The 22,782-nt window shown below is 40.8% G+C and overlaps 1 protein-coding gene across 1 annotated transcript; it reads right to left on the reverse strand.

Moving 5' to 3' along the window:
- Positions 1-23: 23 nt before the first annotated feature.
- Positions 24-20,913, reverse strand: c7a (complement component 7a). Its single transcript, XM_067413536.1, has 18 exons — positions 20,773-20,913; positions 20,474-20,538; positions 19,860-19,968; positions 19,549-19,690; positions 19,329-19,464; positions 18,321-18,459; positions 18,058-18,201; positions 9,572-9,815; positions 9,340-9,465; positions 9,001-9,167; positions 8,589-8,817; positions 7,854-8,025; positions 7,636-7,723; positions 7,411-7,543; positions 5,713-5,901; positions 5,448-5,538; positions 5,122-5,306; positions 24-3,341 (listed from the first exon to the last, which is right to left on the reverse strand). Exons 1-18 carry the CDS (start codon positions 20,776-20,778, stop codon positions 3,157-3,159), a joined length of 2,550 nt encoding a protein of 849 aa, XP_067269637.1. The 5' UTR covers positions 20,779-20,913; the 3' UTR covers positions 24-3,156.
- Positions 20,914-22,782: the final 1,869 nt, after the last annotated feature.

A 22,782-nucleotide genomic window follows, 5' to 3' on the forward strand; every position in this document is an offset into this window, starting at 1 on the left:
AATACCACCTGATAGCCATGCTATTATCAGGTCACAGGCTCTAATTTCAATGCACAAACAATGTCTCTCATTAAAATATCACCTTTGGATCTCAGTCGGTTATAGGTAATTGGATTTGTTTGCACATTAATAGGGAGGCTGTGAAATTCACACCTGGCAGCAGTTCCTACCCTTTTACTTTCTCAGAGCAATGCGGAAGCAGTAATGGAGGATGCAACAAAAAAAAAACTGTTAACAGGAACTGACATGGTTTTCAGGTTAATTATTTGGCTGCAATTCTGACGCTGGACAAGCTGTTGGCGGAATCTGGGCTGGTTGTCAGGAGTTTGGCAGGACGTCTGGATCAGGCTGAATAGGACGCTGTTCTGAGCCCAGTAGATGTCCAGAACTATCAGTTTAAATTGTGCAGCAATTTTATTTTTTGTGCTGGTTATTAGGGTAACAAAAGGAAGGGGGAAACACATTAGCTCAATTGTTTTCTGAAACCAATTAAAAAAAGACCATGAAGTCTTGGTAAGATGTCATCTTTGAAAATGATAAAATAAAGCTTTAGCATTTAGCTTCAAAGCTAACACACATGGACTATCTATACGCTAACATAACGTCATCCTTGTCTGGCTATCACCAGACCAAGCTCAATTTAAAATTGAACATTTTTCAGGGGAGTCTGCTCTGTTTTTTCAGCTGCACAAGAGGCTCGATCAATAGACATAGTTCAAATGACTCGTAATTGGATAGTCCTTCAACCAATCAGACCACAAGAGGTGTGATCAACAGGCAACGTCTCATCGTTTCTCGATCTGTCATCGTGTTAAACACGCTAATAGTGCGCCAGGTGGATAAGCCAGTCTGTGATTGGTTCCTGAAAACGTGTAACAGAAGCAGTAGAAATTAATGTACAGGTTTCCAGACTGAGTTGTCAGGCGAAATCAAATCGCTGGCAGGTCAGGCTGGGTTTACCCAGTCTAGATTCATCCTGCACTACACGGCTTTTCAAAAGAGTTTTTGTTTTTTGAGTTAGCAGAAATTAGTTTGCATTTTAACACTTCTGGTTCCATCGTCCTGAAGTCAATGGGTTTTTTGAATGGCTGAAGGTCTGTGGTTAACACAAGCTCAAGATACTTTCACATTTTATGATATAAAATACATCAGTAATACTCAAGCGGCAACCTTCTGATCTCTATGAAAGTTCTGCCGGGAAGACTTAATTGTTACGTCACTTCAACTTCTATTATTCCAATCACATTCTAATACTTGGGTATAAAAGATCAGTACTTACTCATGTTTGAGTTTGCATTTGCTGACACCCCAATTCCCTGCCATCCTCCCCACCACCTCCAAGTCAAATCCTTCCCTACTCCACCCCACCACCACCACCAGGATGGTCCCTTCCATGCCTCACGGGGGGGACGGCTGCACCTCTGCCTTCGTCTTCAGACAGGATATGCAGGTCTATATAGCTAATTTTGCCCTTCATGACAACTGTGAGGGGGATGATTTTTTTTACAACTCCTCTGTTTAAATTATATTAAAAGTTCTGCATAATTAAGAGTGTGGCCGCTTGAGTGACAGTTGGATTGCTGCCGTTACTACTAGTGTAACTTTTACTAACAGACTATATTGGAAGTATTTGTTTTAAATGTTGACATGTCCCTTATCCTGAGTTAACTTGATTACATTGATCTAGGCAGGCGTGGTTTCAGCAGCCAGGAACTGCAGCTCCACCTATGTCCCGCTTCTTTGCCATTTTTTGTTATCTGGGCATGACGGACAGTGATGAGCTGCCAAGATGGTGATGACCTAGTCTAGAAATCTAGACACACCCTAGCGGCAGCAAATCTAATTTGCCGCGAGTGTCGTCTAGCAACTCTCAATTCACTTCTGAGCTGTAAACGCCAAACTCAAGTCGGTGGGCGGGGTTTGATATAATGAGGGCCAAGTTGCACGTGCGCGTGCTTCTAGTAAACACAGAAGCTGGCGAACGGCGGTCTTTCGAATCGGCTTTGATTGCGACTCTGGAAGACTTAGAGTTAAGCTTTTCTCTGAGAAAAGAACAAAGAACGGCACTGAAGTCATTCTTAAGAAGGGGAGATGTGTTCGGAGTTTTGCCGACCGGATACGGCGAATGTTTAATCTCTCAACGAGCTCTGCTTCACCTTCGTTGCTCTGGTTGGTTGTAGCGCTATCCTATCGCGTGCAGAGGGAGTTTGTAAGACAACCGTTTATCCCGCCCCTCGGATTGAGCCCTGTCAATGGTGAGTTTCCAGACCAAACTTCTTGATGTGGGTCTGGCTTGTCAGGCTAGTGATGACCCACTTCGTACACTTTGGGCTTTAAAATGTTTTTCATAAATCTACAGGTGATGTCATGGACACTACGTTCATTTTTTAATACAGTCTATGGTTATACCTCATGCTTGTCTTGAAAAAGGTAGTTGCTAACAAGTGGCTCCAGAGGCTGTCTGGGACATTAAACGTCATCAGCCGAACAGGTAAACGTATCTACTAACTAGCCAGCTTTCACAGCCTCATTGTTTTTATAACTGTGCTTTATTCTAACTCAAACTTTAAGGGGAGATTTGTTTTGGGGAAAAAAATGATATATTGTGATACATTGTCGGAAGCTAATAATGGTGACATTGAAGTCATGTGTCTGTGGTGTAGTTTATCTATAGCTTACATTTACCACAAAAAAAAAAGTATACTGGCAATTGTAGGATTTTTTTTCTTAAAAAATCTAGTTGTGTTTATTTGTGACGATTATCATGATGAGCAAAATGTGTAAGAATCATAAACTTTTGTTGGTCACAGAGCTTATTTTCTGCAATTATCCGAAAGCCAGTGGAAAAATCTTATTGGGTTTTTGTCGAGGGAACCAGTGTGACGCTAACTTACAGGCTGGCCTACAAACATTTCTGAAACATCATCATTGCTGCGCTCTATTCTTTTGTCCTGCCCAAACATCCTGTTTTGACAGAAAATATGTCAACATAAGAAAGAAAGCTGCACTTGTCAACCCATCTTTGGGGGATTTAGGGCATATTCAAGTGTTTTGACTGAACCCTTTGGAAACCTTTGAAAACGAACACAGGAATCTTTCTCGGAGTACATCATATAGTATGGTTACACTCTTTAATTTGTTAGTGAGCTTCTAAGCTTATGACTGACAAGGTTGAATGCTGACAATGCGGACAGTCTCTCCGCTGCATTTCCTCACGCCCGCCTCACATTCTGTCATTGTCACTGGTGCAGACGCTCCTTCCTGCTGCACACACACACGGATCCAAGCGTCCAAGGATGAACATTCCTCACTTGTCTTGCAACGGCAGCTGTTCGTTTGCTCTACAACAACATGATTGTTACAACATTTTAAGTTTTTAAAATTGCACTTTCCTGACCAGGCTCAAAAAGACATTAGCAAAAATTCACATTTTCACTGTAAATTTTAGTTGTGTTTTTAACAGTAAAAGACTAAAAATGCTATGGTTAAAAACAGCTCACTGGTTAACAGAAAATGCCCATTATATATATGGTGAATAACTGTAATGGATCTAACCTAACATTTAATGTAATTTAACAGTAAAAGAACATTAAATGTACAGTTTTGGGAAGTGAAAAGAACGAGTCATTGTTGTGTAATTTACATGGAAAAAACGTAAATTTACATTCCCAGAATTCCCTGCTTGACACTTCACATTTGATGTATAGTTTGTTCTTAGTTTTTTTTTTTCTAATCAGTTATGTACATTAGGGTTTTATGTTACATCTAATGTAGTTAAATTAATGTTTATTGCATTTTTTGAATTTCATGTGTTTTACCATAATGGTGTTTAGTGTTTGTATAAATGACTCTGTGCACTTTATATGTATTAGTATTGTCCTCCTAAAAGCTGCTGATGAGCTTTGATTCATCATGTGACTCGCATCACCACTGTGATTGGTGGCTGTCAGTATATATCAAAGGTACATAACAGATATTAGTATTTCAATAGGTTGGTAATTTAACATTATTTCAGTTACTGAAATATGGTTATTTTCTGTAAATTTATTTTAAGTCTGAAAACCTAAAATATTATACCGTATTTTTATGGTAAAGTTCTGGCAACCACAGCTTCCAATTTTTTACCGTAAATTTTACGGGGATTTTTTTTTACAGAGTGGGTTCCCCTTTAGGAATTTTTTAATATATATATTTTTTCAAAGGTATTTTTCAATTTCTGTGGTTGGCATTTCTTAAAATGACTTTCACAATTGTTCTACAACATAATTTAAACTGTCAACTCAAACATGAATTTTGAATGCGTTCTTGTTTGTGCAAAATAACTATTTTCAATTTGGATATATTTTTAATGTAATATATTAATTTGATGGTAAAGCTGAATTTTCAACATCATTACTCCAGTCTTCAATGTCACATGATCTTTCAAAAATCCTTCTAATATGCCGATTTGCTGCTCAAGACATGTCTTATTATTATCAATATTATCAATCAAATGTTGTTTTTGAGGCTTAAAAGGTTATTTCACCCAAAAATTATGTCATTAATTACTCCCCCTCATGTAAATCCCAACCCATTAGTCCTTCATTCATCTTCAGAACACACTTTAAGATATTTTTGATGAAATCTGAGATAATATTTTTGTTGAAACTGGGATATGCTACTATTTAAAAATAGGGGTAAGTTAAATAAAAAATAAAAAATTAAAGAAGAAGAAAGACATGTATTAATAAATTCTGCTCTTTTGAACTTTCTGTTCATAATAGAATCCTGAATAAAATGTATCATGATTTGAACAAAAATATTAAACAGCAGAAACATTTTTTGAACATTATTATTAATAAATAGAACATTATTAATAAATGAGTACCAAACGATAATAACTTATTATCTGGATCCTGTGACACTGAAAACTGGACTGATGATGCTGAAAAATCTGCTTTACCCTCATAGGAATATATTACATTTGAAAAAATATTACAATAGAAATATATTTCACAATATCACTTTTTTCCTGTATTTTTTTTCCTGATTTACATGCTATACCATTGTAAGACACAGTGTCACATTTTTTTCAGGTATGATGTGTGCCATTATTTTATCTTGTATTTTACAATCCCTCACCATCACAAATCTCCCAGATGGTGCAGTGTGGGCAAGCAGTGGATGAGCGTTGTGGCCACTGGCAGGCACTGTCTTCAGCAACGGTGTACTGGTGTCCCAGACAGCCCATAGCCTGTACTTTACACAGACTCAGTCTCTGCGACCGACCGCGCTTCACATCAGTAGCACATATCTCCAAGGAAGTCCTACAAAAACACAAACGTTCCTTAAACGGAAATGTTGAAAATGTTTGGGTGTATGGTTGTATTTGCATGTGTTTTATTGCTATGTGAAAATTGTCTTTTGTGTAATGCTAATGCCTTCCTGTGGTCAGTCTGGAAACTTACTTGCACTCGTGGGGTATTTTACAAACACATTTGTCCTTTGCCAGGTTCTCCCACGGCTGGCATTGTACTGACACAGTGGTCGTCTTAGCAACTGATGGAAAAACCAAATCACACTTTTCTTATACTAATTCTTAATTTTTACGCATCAATTAATCAAAAGATGCCCTTGTAAGAGTTGTCTCCCAGCTGAGTAATGTGTTTATCTACATTTTCTTCACTCTGAATTACTGTACAAAACAGCACATCTTTCAGACTAGTTTTGCACCTGTGAGACACCGGGCTTGTTTTGGTTGAGGTGACCAGGATAGGCCAGCGTTGCACTGAATCTCAGCCGGACCCTCTTTGACTTTCCCTTCGGGACAGGAAAGTGAGACAGCTTCACCAATGTTATAAGCAAGCTTCCATGGGCTTCCAGTGACATCTGGAGGAAGCTGAGGTTGATCACACAATGTTCCTGCAAACAGCAAGCAAAATTTACTATAAAACACCCACAGTTTCACTGAGAAATTTATATATATATATATATTGTTGGTTTAACTTAAAAAAAAAGTAAGTTAAATGGGTGCCTTAAAATTTTAAGTTCACTTAAATTAAAAATGTGAGTTAATAAAATGGAAATTGAACCTGTTAACTGTCACTGGCCCACCGGTGGGCCCATTTATCACTGCATGTTTAAAACAATTATATCCTATATTTATCCTGATCTAATGTTGACAAACTATATATCATTCGAAAGCTTACCAACTTTATCCTGTGAAAACCGTTTTGAAATCGGACCTTGGTTTACCATGGAAACGGTGCTCTAAATTATTCTAGCGGGCTCCTCTCCAAGTGGCGTCGTCATGTTTCATATTTATTTAACTACTTTATAATAAAAACCTTTTCTAATCTTGACAAAACACATATCGTCGGAAAGTTCTGAGTCTCACGGTTCTATATCTGCAAACTGTTTTGTGATATTTGCACACAAAAAATATACATTTGACACAGGATTTGCATTAAATTGCATTTAAAAAATCTATGTAATTTCAATGACACCCAGTGGATATTTGCAGTACAACGCCTAAACAAAATCTCATGGGAACTTCAATTTTTGTGATATCAACTTTAAATTTGGAACACAAATTTATTAGACATATGGCTTTGATTTGATAGTAATTTTAGAGTACAGATTATTTTGTAACATATATATTTTATATTAAATATTAAATATCTAGTACAGTAAATTTGATTTACAGTAAATTTAAACTTCCATAACTTTTTTATACTTTGTGTTTGAAGTGATTTCACTTGAGCAATACTCTGCTGACTGTCTTCTTCAAAATGAGAAACGTATGTCTATATTCCAAAGCATTCTTGAATGGCAACCCTTTAAGTTTAGAAAGTGAATTTTCATGTATATTTTCAAAATAACAAGTAAGAAAAATACTCAAAATATTAGTTTATATTGTGCATTTACTCTGAAACATGGTATCTCATTTCTCTAAAACGTAGGCTATAAATAATAATAAAAATAACTTTATACATACAATACTATATACATTATTATATTTTATATTTATATCAATTAATATTTACATGAAATACAAATAATCCCACATAAGTTCCTCATTAATGAATTAATCATTAAGTATTTATGAAACAAGGTTTCTCTAAAATCTATTTTAAATAATAATTATATGCATAATATACAGTACATCACATAAAAAGATAGTTTATTAAGTAATTATATCATCTGTATTTATGAAACATGGTTTTCCATTCTCTAAAATGTATATATAAAATCATTAAAAAAATATACACCTTTCAAAATCTCTAGATCATTTAATATCCATATGAAATATAAATAATCACAAATAAGTACATCAGTACTGCTAAACAAACACACCATCAAAATAAAACTTGAAAGTACACTGATACTAACATGAGCATAGAACTGCACCAAAACGTCATATATACTTACTTTTGCACTCTATTTGATGTCTTAACCAGTCTAGGTTTTCTTGGCACTCTGCTATAGGATCTCCAACCAAATGATAGCCTTCAATACATGCATACTCGATCTTAATACCCACTGGATATACATCTTTGGGTAACTGAAATTGGCAGAAGAGAATAATAGTATAATGTCACCAATACATAGGCCTATTTAATCACAGTTAAGTAGAGAATACTTAAATATTATTACCAAAACAAACCCATTAGCAAGGAAGGGCGGTGTTTTACAACTTTTCCTGGGTGTGACTGAATCATCAAAGCAGTGGGGCTCCATTGTACTGAAAATAGGTCAAAACCAATAAGCCAGGCCTCCACATAGTGGCAGTGTTGTTGCGTTCTCTGGGTCTCTAATCTCTAGCAAAGCAAACTGCAGAGAACAGTTTATAACAGGCTAGTGACCTTCCTCACCGTAAGTAATCTAATTCCTCCACATCATCACAGAATGTCGTCTCCACAGCATTCCCAATACAGTTCTTGCCGCCTGAAGGAGCGGGACGAGTACAGGAGCGGCTCCGGGTTTTCTGTCCTTCCCTGCAGGTGCTCCATGAAGACCAACAGGCCCAGTCTCCATGGATCACTCCTAAGAAACAAAGATATTAACTGGACACTCAAAAACAAGTACAGTGACCCCAAAAAGTCCTAGCACTTAAAGGGTTAATCATGAATCGATTCACTGATTCATAACCATTTGAATCTTTATTTGAGGACTGCAAACAAACAGGGAAGAGTTAGTCTAATTAACTAACTGATGTCACAGATGGACTACTTTGATGATGTTTTTATTCCCTTTCTGGACACGACAGTATAGCGTGCATACACTTCCATACGCTCTCGGACTAAATATAAAATATCTTAAACTGTGTTCTGAAGATGAACGGAGGTCTTACGGGTGTGGAACGACATTAGCGTGAGTTATTACTTACATATATTTCATTTTTGGGTGAACTAACCCTTTAATTACTCACCCTTGTGTCGTTTCAAACCAGTATGACTTTCATTCGTTTCATTTAGCGATTTCATACTATATGCTTTGATGGTTGATCTTCACGCTTTTTTTTTTAAAATAATCTTTTTGTATGAATCAAATTATATAAATTCATTGAAAACCCGATCTATATCATCTGAATGTAATAATTTCTGTACCTGGCTGTTCATCTTCAGGAGTCCCATTCTCACAAGCCTGTCCTTTGGTGCCTGGTTTACACACACACTTACAGATATCATTGTCAAGCACACGCAGCCCGTTGTTCTGGCATTCTCTGCAGTGGCATGGGTGTTTCTCGTTGAGGTAAGTCTCGATTGCACGCTTTAAATGGTGCTTTTTCACCCCTGCACATGGGACCTCTTTCACCAGCTCATGGAGAGATCTCAGCTGAACAAGACAGAAATTCAAACACATAAGAATGAAATCATTGCATGTGCTCCAACGCAAATGGGCCAGTTTATGGTAGTTTAACAAAGGCTCCAAGTTCAATTAAGTTCTATGATTAACATAGCACACACTGTTAAGATAACACCCTCATTTGCATACATTAACACTCGCTTCAAAACAAACCTTCGTTTTGATGACTATTGGGAAGTTCTTTACTGAACCCGACCATTGGGAGAACATCCTGCCATTTTCCTGGGGTGTGTTTTTGTTTAACATCGACAATTGTGCAATATATCCAGGATCGCCTCCAGTAATATTTGTGGTGAAATGATTTTTTGATATGCTATTAGCTGTTTGGAGACATTTTGAACACAGAGTTGAATATAATTGTACAGTACATTGGATCTTTGCAGTCACTAGTATGAAAGTATCGCAGATGTATGCATCATTTATTGCCATTGTCTTTCAAAAGTGAAAGAAAGCGTTAGTAGAAAGAAAGCATTTATTTCCTAAATTACTTACTGATTTCTCGCACATTGTCTATATTTTGTTCGGTGCAGTGCGTTGTGCTCCACGTCACCGTAAACAGGATAAGCCAGAGAGTATGGTGCGTTGTGACACAATGTTTATAGTCTCTTTTCACAATTTCTATGTAAAAAAGAAGAAGGAAGACAACAGACGATCATTGGACATGATTTTGAATGACATACACTCTTCTCAAGTGAAATTAATATATGACTTATAGGTCACTTACCCAATTTACGCATGTCATCTTGGCTGAGCGCCATAAATAATTTAAACTGGCCCCCAAGAGTGCCCTCTGAAATATAGTGGGTCCCAAATCTTTCCAGCACTTTGTAGTAGGCAGCATAATCATATGCATCAGGCAAGGAGAGCAGAGCTTTCCAAAACTCTTCTGAAAGTGGCAGATATTCTGGGGCCCGGTTCTGAAACTGGGCCACTTCCACATCACTATTTATGACCAGCAGATTTTTGGACTGAAGGGTGAAAAAAGCTTTATATTTAATATTTTGGTATGCATTCTCAATGATTTCACAGAAAGAAAAAGAAAAAAATTAAAAGCCACAATAATTTCAGAGATTGTCAGACAAAATTAATATATGAACCCCCAGGTTAACTGGTAACACTTGTAATTGGGAACAACAGCAACTCAGCCACATAAAGTAGTAGTAGGCCACATAAAATCACAGAGCGGGGTCAGCACATGCTGAGGCGCACAGTGCGCAGAAGTCACCAACTTTCTGCAGTCAATAGCTACAGACCTCCAAACTTTATGTGGCCTTCAGATTAGCTCAAGAACAGTGTATAGAGAGCTCCATGGAATGGGTTTCCATGGCTGAGCAGCTGCATCTAAGCCTTACATCCCTTTTTCAAAATAAGTACCTACTTAAGAGGACGCAGCCACAATGAAACAGAAGACGCAGCCCAATCTCACAGCAATTCATACATATTTTAAGGGGTGGCTAATTTGTACGAATTTGTACAACCTCACAGATTTTTACTAAAACATATGTATTTTACGAGTTGCTCAATTCGTATGAATTTCAAATGAACTACCCATTATCAAAAAAGAAAAATGTTGAGCCAGGACATGGTTCTACGCATTGGCTGTGTTGATTGGATTTTGATATGTTAAAGTGGAGGCAGATGAACGTAAGATGATAAGGATGTTTAAGCAGACTAAATGATTGGAGAAGTTCTGCATAGAGAATTTTGTCATTTCACTGGAAGATCAAGTTAGATGTTGATTAATCATTCAAAAACACATTTTTAAAAAATGGAACATATACACAGATAAGCTTTTTTACAATATGATTTTAACATGCATTTAACTGTGGACAGTCAAAGAAAGGTTAACAGACTGTTTAGTTTGTAGCGTCTAATGGGAAAATGTAAAAAATATTGAAAAGTGATGGCGAACGTTAACTGGACTGAAAATACATTATTTTTTGCATATTTGAAATAATTTTAAATACAAAGAGTGGATTTATGTGTCCATTTGAATTTTCTAATACAATATTGCAAAATTTATTATAAATGATTTATCCATGCACATCATTGTTTTTCCTGTGCCCTCTTAATCTTTAAAGGGATAGTTCACTTTGAAATAAAATTTTGATATGTTTTAGCTTACCTCATGGGCATCCGAGATGTAGGAGTATTTGTTTCCCCACTAGTTTCAATTTTGATCATTTTAGGTCAAACCGTTCTTCTCTGTGCCTCACATAATGCAGGTCTATGGTCACCACCTCAAAGAGCATACACAGAGAAGTCCAGATTAAACAATCCCCCATCGTAAGTACACACTGATGGCCTAAGACACGAAACGAGCGGTTTGTGTGAGAAAACGAACAGTATTTATATCGTTTTTACCTCTTGTACACCACTACGTACGACTGATCCGAGGGCGCGCATGCGTGTTTCCTGTTGTGACATTCGCGCGTTCTGGCTTTAGTCTGCGCAAGAAATGGTACTAATTTGTGCTTATCTTGGATGTTTAAACCAACGTAAAAGAAAACAATACCTATGCTTGCAGACTCATCTGGGAGTGGTTTTTTTTTCACAAATTCCCAATTTATGAGCGTGCTCTCACGAAGTTATGGTTGATTGCTCTTCAGCTGGATATCAACACACCTATAAACGTACTAAAGTTGTGGAGGGTCTGCAGCGAACATTTTTCCCCTGATGATTTTACAAAGCAAGGAGTGGATCGCATTATAGTACTGACATCATCAGCTGCGCCTATGGTGTTTTCGCATCCAACGGAGGTATGTGAACAACGTCTTTTTATGTGTTATTTCTATTTGTAAAGCTGGCATTACATGAATGAGCAATAAAATGTAGTCTTGATGTAAGTTAGTAAAACCCTTTTTCGGGGGGCGTTACTTGTATTTCTATAACTACTACTTTTTTATATGGTCACCATATATTTGGTAAGAATGGTTTTACATGAGAGAATTATTGTCACGGTTCATGGATTCCCTGTCTCACTCTTGGGTGCGTGTTGAATGTTGGTGAGGGCGGAGCCTGGGATTGGCTCATCACGCACCTGTGGCTGATCACCTGCACCAGCTGCAACTCATCACTTTCACCCTATTTAGTCTCTCTGTTTCTCTCTTGTCTTTGTCAGAGCGTTGTTGGATGTTCCCCTTGTGTCTCCGTGTTGGTTGTCGTTTCCCCCTTCTGTGAAACGCTGGATCCCTTCCCGGATTACCTCAACCGCGCTCCCGAGTCACTGCTGCTCACAGCCTGCCCGTGTCACCAACAGAGTCTCTCTCACTGCTCCGTCTTATCCGGACTTCTTCTGTGTTCTGAGTTTTGGCTTCTGTGACACTTCTGTCAATAAACTGAGTTACTTGCAATTGAATCCTGCCTCTGTGAATCCGTTACAGAACGCTCTGACCAACCATGGATTCAGCGAGTATCAACGCCCTACTGACCAGCAGCAACGAGAGACTGGACCAGCAGGAGGCGAACTTAACTGCCACAGGACAGGCAGTACACACCTTGGTGGCACGGGTGGCCGAGCTGACCCAACAGATGCAACAACTCGTCGGTCCCACTGTGCCCGACCCACCGCCGATTCCCCACACACCATCTGCTTCGCGGCAACCGGAACCACGTCTGCCTACCCCCGAGAGTTATGCCGGTGAGAGCAATTATTGCAGAGCCTTCCTTACCAAGTGTTCCTTGTTTTTTGCTCTTCAACCGCAGACTTTCAACACAGAAAGATCCAAGGTGGCATTCGTCCTCACCCTACTCTCCGGACGAGCCGCACTTTGGGGAACGGCGGTGTGGGAGAACCAACATCCTTGCTGCTCCTCGTTCCAGACGCTGGCGGCAGAGATGAGAAGGGTGTTTGACCGAGCGGTGACCGGAAGAGAAGCGGCACGTCAACTCGCAGAGCTCCGCCAAGGTAACCGCTCGGTCTCGGATTATTCCATCGAGTTCCGCACCCTGGCCGCCGAGTGCAAGTGGAACGAGGAGGCACAGTGGGACATGTTCCTGCATGGGCTGGCTGACCGCATCCAGAAGGAGATATTCGCCATCGACCTTCCGGAGAAGATTGACGGTCTCATTGATCTTGCTTTGAGGGTGGACGCTCGTCTGAGTCGGCTATGGTCCAGGATGGAGCCTCAGCATGGGAGTGTCGAATGCCCTCAGGCCAGCGCTACGGATGCGGTCGGCTACACCTTCGACCCGGAGCCCATGCAGGTGGGTCGAGCTCGGCTCTCCCGGGAGGAGAAGGCGAGACGGAGATCCCGTGGTCTTTGCCTGTACTGCGGCGGGAACGGACACCTGCTAGACTCCTGCCCGGTAAAAGACCACGCCCGGCGGTAAAAGGAAGGCTACTGTCGGGCGGGATCTCCGTGGAAAAGACCTCATCTTCCACTCTCCTCCCGGTGAGATTGCTGTGGGCAGCTCAGGATTATTCCAGCCTCGCCCTCCTCGACTCGGGAGCGGAAGGTAACTTCATTGACTCTGCCCTTGCTCACAAACTTAACATACCCACCATTGCACTCAAGAACACCATCTCTGTCAACGCACTCAACGGACAAGTTCTCCCTGACATTTCATTCACCACTGAACCACTTACACTGATCACTTCCGGCAACCACACCGAACGCATTTCATTTTTCATCCTGGACTCCCCTTTGGCTCCCGTTGTCCTCGGTCACCCTTGGCTGGAGTTACACAATCCAAGGGTTGACTGGGGACAAAACTCTGTGTCTGCGTGGAGTGATAAATGTTATGAGTCTTGTTTGGTGTCTGCTTGTTCGTCTGTTTCTCGTTCTGTTTTTCAGAGTGAGACGGTGAATCTGTCTAACGTGCCTCCGGAGTACCTCGACCTGAAGGAAGTGTTCAGTAAGTCCCGAGCTGCTTCTCTCCTTCCGCATCGTCCCTATGACTGTGCTATAGATTTACTCCCAGGTAAGTCTCCGCCTAAGGGCAAACTATACTCTCTTTCTATTCCAGAGAGGGAGGCCATGGAGAAATATATTTCTGATTCTCTAGCCTCCAAATTCATCCGCCCTTCCTCTTCTCCAGCGGGGGCGGGGTTCTTCTTCGTGGGGAAGAAGGATGGTTCTCTGCGACCTTGCATTGATTACCGAGGGCTGAATAACATCACGGTAAAGAATACCTATCCTTTGCCGTTGATGTCTTCAGCTTTCGAGAGGTTACAGGGAGCATCCGTCTTCACGAAGTTGGACTTGCGTAACGCTTATCATTTGGTTCGCATCAGGGAGGGGGATGAATGGAAAACCGCATTTAACACCCCCAGGGGGCATTTTGAATACTTGGTCATGCCTTTCGGCCTTTCCAACTCCCCAGCGGTTTTCCAGGCACTCGTCAATGATGTGTTGAGAGACATGGTCGACCAATTCATATATGTCTACCTGGATGACATTTTGATTTTTTCTTCGTCTCTCCAGGAACATGTTCGACACGTCAGACGAGTGCTTCAGAGGTTGCTAGAGAATGGGCTTTTTGTCAAGGCGGAGAAATGCGCTTTTCATGCACAGTCTGTTCCTTTTTTAGGGTACATCGTGTCATCGGAGGGAATGCGCATGGATCCCGACAAGGTTAAGGCTGTGATGGATTGGCCAAGTCCAGATTCCCGTAAGGCCCTACAGAGGTTTCTGGGGTTCGCCAATTTCTATCGGCGTTTTATTCGCAATTTCAGCCAACTAGCCGCACCTCTGACTGCCTTGACCTCTCCCCGAATGACGTTCAGGTGGTCCGATACAGCCGAGGCTGTATTCGCCAAACTGAAAAGCCGCTTTGTTTCGGCTCCCATCTTAGTCGCCCCTGATCCCACACGTCAGTTCGTGGTAGAGGTCGACGCGTCAGAGGTGGGGGTAGGAGCGGTTCTTTCACAGCGCTCTCCCTCAGATGACAAGATGCACCCGTGCGCGTTTTTCTCCCATCGTCTTTCTCCTGCCGAACGCAATTATGACATTGGTAACAGAGAGTTGTTGGCCGTCAAGTTAGCCTTGGAGGAGTGGCGTCATTGGCTTGAAGGGTCGGGGGTACCTTTTATTGTATGGACGGATCATAAGAACCTTGAATATATTAGATCTGCTAAAAGACTCAACTCCAGGCAGGCTCGGTGGGCACTTTTTTCGGACGTTTTGACTTTGTTCTCTCGTACCGCCCCGGGTCTAAAAACATCAAACCCGACTCTTTATCTCGTATTTTTGATGCTTCCGAACGCCCGGTTACTCCCGAGTGTATTTTGCCAGAGAAGATAGTTATCTCTACACTCACATGGGAGATCGAATCGAAGGTCAAAGTGGCCTTAGAAGGGGTAACGCCCCCGCCCGGCGGCCCACCGAGTTGTTTGTTCGTTCCGGAGGGGTTAAGATCCGAGGTCCTCAAATGGGGTCACTGCTCCAACATTGCCTGTCATCCAGGGGTAAACCGCACTTGCAGTTTAATAAAGCAACGATTTTGGTGGCCACTTATGGCTCGCGACACTCGCAGTTTCGTTTTGGCTTGCTCGGTCTGTGCGGTTGGTAAGACATCTAACCAACCTCCCCAGGGGTTACTTCAGCCGCTGTCTGTTCCTTCGAGACCCTGGTCCCACATCGCTCTAGATTTTGTTACCGCCCTCCCGCCCTCCCAGGGCAAGACGGTCGTTTTGACCGTCGTGGACCGATTCTCGAAGGCAGCACATTTCATTCCCTTGCCCAAACTACCCTCAGCCAAGGAGACAGCGGTATCTGTAGTAGATCACGTCTTTCGGTTACATGGCCTCCCGATGGACGTGGTCTCCGACAGAGGTTCCCAATTTGTGTCCAAATTTTGGCAGGAGTTTTGTAAATTACTAGGAGCCACGGTTAGTCTGTCTTCGGGTTATCACCCCCAAAGCAACGGTCAGACCGAGAGAGCCAATCAGGATCTGGAGAGAGTGTTGCGATGTTTGGTATCCAAGAATCCTTCATCCTGGAGCCAGCAACTCTCTATGGTTGAGTACGCTCATAACTCGTTACCAGTGTCATCTACGGGCCTTTCGCCATTTGAGTGTAGTGTAGGTTACCAGCCACCTATTTTTCCTAGTCTGGATTCCGAGGTCGCGGTCCCCTCTGTTCACGCCTTTATCCAGAGGTGTCATCGCACATGGACCAGAGCCCGTGAGACTCTGCTCCAGGTGGGAGCGCGCACCAAGGCTAAAGCCGATCGCCACCGGTCTAAGCCTCCCGTTTACGTCGTCGGTCAAAAAGTGTGGCTTTCTACCAAGAACATTCCTCTCCGCTCCGTATCTAATAAACTTGCTCCCAAATTTATCGGCCCGTTCACTGTCACCAAGATCATTAGTCCGGTGACAGTCCGCCTCAAACTCCCTCCGGCGTACAGGAGGATTCATCCCGCCTTCCATGTATCCAAAATCAAACCTGTTTTTCACTCCCACCTTAATCCGCCAGTCCCGGTTCCCCCACCGCCGCGACTCGTAGATGGGGAACCAACTTATTCGGTTAATCGCATTCTGGATTCTAGACGGAGGGGACGCGGTTTCCAGTACTTGGTGGACTGGGAAGGTTACGGTCCGGAGGAGAGAAGTTGGGTTCCTGCTAGGGACATTCTGGATCACTCCCTTATTGATGATTACAATCAACAGGTAAGGTCGGCTGGGAGCGTCAGGGGACGCTCCTAGGGGGAGGGGTACTGTCACGGTTCATGGATTCCCTGTCTCACTCTTGGGTGCGTGTTGAATGTTGGTGAGGGCGGAGCCTGGGATTGGCTCATCACGCACCTGTGGCTGATCACCTGCACCAGCTGCAACTCATCACTTTCACCCTATTTAGTCTCTCTGTTTCTCTCTTGTCTTTGTCAGAGCGTTGTTGGATGTTCCCCTTGTGTCTCCGTGTTGGTTGTCGTTTCCCCCTTCTGTGAAACGCTGGATCCCTTCCCGGATTACCTCAACCGCGCTCCCGAGTCACTGCTGCTCACAGCCTGCCCGTGTCGCCAACAGAGTCTCTCTCACTGCTCCGTCTTATCCGGACTTCTTCTGTGTTCTGAGTTTTGGCTTCTGTGACACTTCTTACTTGCAGTTACTTGCAATTGAATCCTGCCTCTGTGAATCCGTTACAATTATCTAGTCAAACCAATGTGAAACTATGTGTACTACTCATAAGTGTGCAGTAAATGATACTACCACTAATAATAATAATAATACACAGTGTGTATTCATGTTCGTGTAACTCTACTTAGTGTTGGCTTTGTAATGACAAGCAATATTTTTTTAAGGAAAGCGTACAGGAACCATGCCAGCCAACAGAACACGACTCAGATGAAGGTCAGATATGTTTAGATCTTCACAGTGAAAGGTAACACATCCCAAATTTCTGTGTAAACAATGAGAGACGTACACGTGCGAGAGATCCACTTCCGGCGCTTTCCGCGCTTGCGCAGACTAAAGCCAGAGCGCACGAATGTCACAACAGGAAACACGCACGTGCGCCCTCGGATCAGTTGGACGTAGTGGTGTATACAAGAGGTAAAAACGATATAAATACTGTTCGTTTTCTCACACAAACCGCTCGTTTCGTGTCTTAGGCCATCAGTGTGTACTTACGATGGGGGATTGTTTAATTTGGACTTCTCTGTGTATGCTCTTTGAGGTGGTGACCATAGACCTGCATTATGTGAGGCACAGACAAGAACGGTTCGACCTAAAATGATCAAAATTGAAACTACTGGGGAAACAAATTCTCCTACATCTCGGATGTCCATGAGGTAAGCTAAAACATATCAAAATTTAATTTCAAAGTGAACTATCCCTTTAATATAATATCTCTTCTCTAATGATGTGTTTCCTGGCGTAAGGGCGGGACAACCAGTCACTGACATGAGATCACAGCAATAGCAAACCACAACCATCCAATCAACTCCTGGTGGACAAAATCAAGTCCCGTCCTACATTTAGTCTTGTTCAAGAAGCAGTTTCACTTGGATATACACCACAATAAGGAAGAAAAGACTGTCGCAACTTCCATTACATGCCGGATTTAACGCATGTCACATGCTCATTGCTGTAGTTCTCCAATTGCCTGTGTTAACCTCATATATGCAAATAAGAATGTAAAACATATAGAATAATATGGGCCAGGATTACTAACACAGGATAAAGTAATGTAAATATGGAACAAACCCAATACTATTTTAATGCAGGGTTATGTGAAAGTCTATATTACATATAGTAAATATGTATCATACCTGTGACTGAAACAGCTCATCATGGAAGACATAATGATCATGTCCATAATCTGTGCCTGTTGTTTGTTCATGTTTTTCAATGTGACGGACGTAGTGCCAAGAGCTGCTATAGTATTCATCTGAAAAATCATTTTTTGCTGTGACCTGGCAAACACAAATGTAGGAACTGAGACCAAAATTTCCCCACAGATATTTTTTTTTTAATTATTGTATCTAATCAGTAATGTTTATGTTAGTTTAGTATATCGTGAAATGTCAATTGCCTCAAAAGTGTACTTGTGAACACTTTGGGGAAGTCTAAATGGGTCCTTATGGTCTCCACTGAAGGTATTTCTACACAGACCTCCAAAGCTCTTAGTGTTTATAACTGTTCCTCTTGCCTTTCTCGTCACTGCATCAAACCTATAGCGCAAACACACACAATCATAGTGGCTTTATATATCGGGGTGTGTGTCTCTGGCCCCACTTTATATTAGGTTGCCTTAAGTACTATGTATTTAAATCAAAAAATAAGTACAATGTACTTACTTTGTTCAAATTGTATTGCAAAACACCTTTGCTGATATTGAGGTGGGATACGGGTAGATTTAGGGACTGGTGTGGGTCAGTTTAAGGGTAGGGTTAGGTGTAAGGGAAGTGCCAAATGTGTCCCGTTCACACAAAGGAATTGGTGCGAGGACTCAAGTGCAAGAAGAATAATATTTATTTACAACAAACAAAACATAAGTGCAAAACAAAACCCACGAGGGGGAAAACGTAAACTAGAAAATACATAAACTGGAACAGAACACATACCATGAAGAAGTCACAGGGGAACAGAAGACGTAGACAGTACAAGGATACGACTCAGACTGACAAACACAAGGCGCTTATAAAGGGAGAAAATCAACAGGGAACAGGTGGGAGAAATCAAACACTAATCAGATAACAAGGCGGGAGGGATCAGACAATTACATGAGCTCAAGCTCAGAATGACAAAACCCACATGTGCACACAAGACAGGACAGGCATGTGACAAAATGTGTAATTACAAATGTAACTACACAAAATATTTACAGATGTAATTACATGCAGTTATTTTTTTAAATGTAAGTACCATGTAAAAACATGTATGTACACAATAAGTGCATTGTATCAAATGATTAATTACAATATTAGTACATAGTAGTTAAGGCCACCTAATATAAAGTGGGTCCGTGTCTCTTTATGTGAATGCATTCATTGTTGAACTGGATATGGAAACGAGCAGACGATAGCTATCATTACATTACCCTTGACCAGTGAGCTCTGCGTTTGGTGGAGTTTTTTGCAGTTTACAGATCTCTTTACTGTCACATTTCTGCTCATCCAAGCCATATTCACAGTCATGATCTCCGTTGCATACCAGAGACTGGCTGATACATTTCCCTTAAAATAAATAAATAAGAAGAGATGATTTTAGAAATACTTTTTTTTAAATAGCAAAAAGTAGAAATGTATCAAAATAATTACCGGACTGGCATCTGAACCGGTCTCCACAGCCCTCCTCCAGGGGACAGACCTGAGTCGATATACAGGACTGTGTGCGAGTTGAACTCCCAGTACAAGGCTGACCACCAAACTGAGAGTAGACTGCAATGGAGCGGACCTGTGTCTGTAATGTCCCCAAAAAGTGCCTCTGACATGTCAGTATACATATACTGCAACTGCATTTTAGCAAATGTGTTCAGTGTCCTAGACTGCATGCAGTTGTTAAGTGTCAGATAAATGTGCAGTTACAATGACATGTTAAAAAGGTCAAAAACGAAACACTCTTGTCCCACCTGTGTTTTGGAGCAGCCATTGCAGACTGACCAGCTTCCAGGGGTCCAGGGTCCCCACTGGCAGTGCACAGGTGCAGGCACAGACCTAATGGACCTCACCGACACGCCACTGATTCAGGAGCAAACTCAATGAAAGTATGTCTTCAGGAACATCAAATATGGTATACATACGGCCACAAAAGTATTTGGATAATTTTACATTACACAACAAAATATCAAACCAAGTGGCGTCTGCAAACAAATCACGGTGTTGTATTCAACAGATCACAAGGGTGTATTAGAGTAACCACAGATGTAGTTCATCACATTTACCATAAATATATGCCACAAAGATTTAAAAAAAAAAAATCTTTATAAGGTGGCCTTAACTATAAAATAAAATTTAAAAATGTAAAAGAACAAATGCCTAGATAGATAGATAGATAGATAGATAGATAGATAGATAGATAGATAGATAGATAGATAGATAGATAGATAGATAGATAGATAGATAGATAGATAGATAGATAGATAGATAGATAGATAGATAGATAGATAGATAGATAGATAGATAGATAGATAGATAGATAGATAGATAGATAGATAGATAGATAGATAGATAGATAGATACTTACTGCGTAATTGGTGCTGACGACAACAGAGAGACAAGAAAGACGCCATTCAGGAACACACACACACACTGAGAACAAAGTTAAACGCAGAAAAGTTTTCCTCCTAATAATTATGTGCTTGTCTACATAAATGATATCGTGTTAAATAAAATAAAAATGTTTTGGATTAATATTGCATTAAGCTTGACAACTAAAATTGCGTCAGTAGTATAAACTTAAAGCATACTGGCTTTAAACATGTTTTTAATGGTCCATTTAAAAAGTTGCAGAAATGTAGCTGTTGAAAAATCTAAAGTGCTTACCTTCATTGCAATAATCTAAAGCAGAAAGCACACTTCTCTCCAAACTGTTTGTCATTACTGTGTGTGCAAGCAGCAATGAGAAACACTCCCAGTCTGTCTTATCTCGAAAAAACAAGCCATGAGCGGGAAATGGCCATTTCTCTGCCAACGAATGCTTGTAACAACACTCCTCATTTCACTGGAATGTGAGCGAGGCCTATGAGATAGAAGGAGCATAAATCTCTAATGACTCCAGAAGATTTATGGTGCATGCTGAGAATTAAACGGACAGTTATGGATGTCCTTTTGCGTAAATGGACTGATTAAATCATGTTCGCTCAGGTAGTTGTCATGCTATTAATGAGAATCAGACACCTACATTGGATTCTCTGTGTCAAGGTATACACAATAAACACTTGATGGAGACAAAGCGCCATTTCCCGCTCAACCCTACGCTGCTAAGAAGCTCCAAATGTGCAGTATTTAATAGCCTCTGTTAGGTATTCAGACGTGTTGTTTAGCTACTGGAAAGGTCACTGTATTTAAAAGTCAAATCTCCTGATATATCTTCAAAGAAAATGACAGTGCTTTCCCAGCGCTTTGATGCCTTTGTGAATAATAATGCCTTATATTGTCTCTGGGTCAAGGGGTTAATCGCCATGCTTTTCTGATCTTTAGACCTCAGGAGCCACAGTTCCTCTGAGGATCTCATTTGCATAATGAAAAGGTAATTAAGTTTCTCAGTGAGCCCCTCATCAGCAAGCTGTTACTAGCAACATGTTCGGCGGGCAGGTAATGCATCTTAAATTCATGTCAGAGTCATCTGGTCACAGTGTTCTTTCCTGCATGTGTTCACACAGAAATATTCATCCAGCACTTCTTCTCGTCGTTCGGTGACACCCAAAGTTAGAGACCAATGCATTTTTCTAATTTCATTTCCTTTACATTGAAAGTTTAACTGAAAAATTAACATGAGTCATAATGTCTTACTACCACATTTTGCTTTAATGACCACATCACTCAAAATGCATAAACTTCACAAGTTTGAGTAAAATCTGGTGATGAGGTTCTCCAGCATGATCTGAGACAATGCAAAGAGCATCTTGAGCATGAACAGAAGGACATCTGACCATCTGTACAAAGAGTCACACTGGTAGTAAAAAAAAAGAGTCTACAAAGAGTCTACTTTAAAATGCAATTTAGGAAATCACAAATTATACAGCATTATAAAATATTTGAATAAGATGCGAATTAGCAAATCTGTGTCTTTTAAAAACTGATACTGTACTCATTACTACATCATGGTAAAGTCAAATAATATTGTGTGGAATCTTTATCTACTTTTCTTGAGCGCTTATTAAGGGGACTGGAAATGAGCATTCGGTTTGTGGTTCTGACGAGACATGACTGCAGAATAAACTCTGCGATCCAGCTGAGTAAATCTTACGGTGAAGGTTTGTAATGTCTGCCGGTTTGGTGAAACAATAGATTATATAACAGACAAACAAATTCAAGTTATCTGCTTTAAATTGTATTGCATGCCATGCAGCAATGTCTAGTATTTGTTTAAATTGTTAACATCACTAAAATGTTTGACACGCCATCATTTGGCTGCATGTACAGTTGCCTTTGGGTTATTCGATGCAATATGACTTGTAAATAGATGCTGTCAAAATAAGATGTGCTAACAGGCTAATATTGTTCAGCTGCCTGTCTGAAAGCACGCTGGCATTAGGGAAACTCTTATCCTGTGCCAGTGCCGCTTTCAGAATGGTCCCATGCTGCTCGTAATTACAACGTGGACGTGAATGTGAGGTTTATGCCCAACCTTATTTGGCAAATTTCTAAATAGCATTTTTAATATCGCTGCTGGCAACTGTCAAACACAAACAGATTCAGTTGGCAGGAGAAAGAGACAGTCAGAAAATGTCCACTCTTTATCAGAAATGGAAACCGACTAATGATTATATCATGATTGCCTCCTACAACAGATTTTTTGTTTATTCCCAAATGAAACATTTCTCTCTTTAC

This window comes from Pseudorasbora parva, chromosome 13 (assembly GCF_024679245.1).
Source record: "Pseudorasbora parva isolate DD20220531a chromosome 13, ASM2467924v1, whole genome shotgun sequence".
NCBI lineage: Eukaryota > Metazoa > Chordata > Actinopteri > Cypriniformes > Gobionidae > Pseudorasbora > Pseudorasbora parva.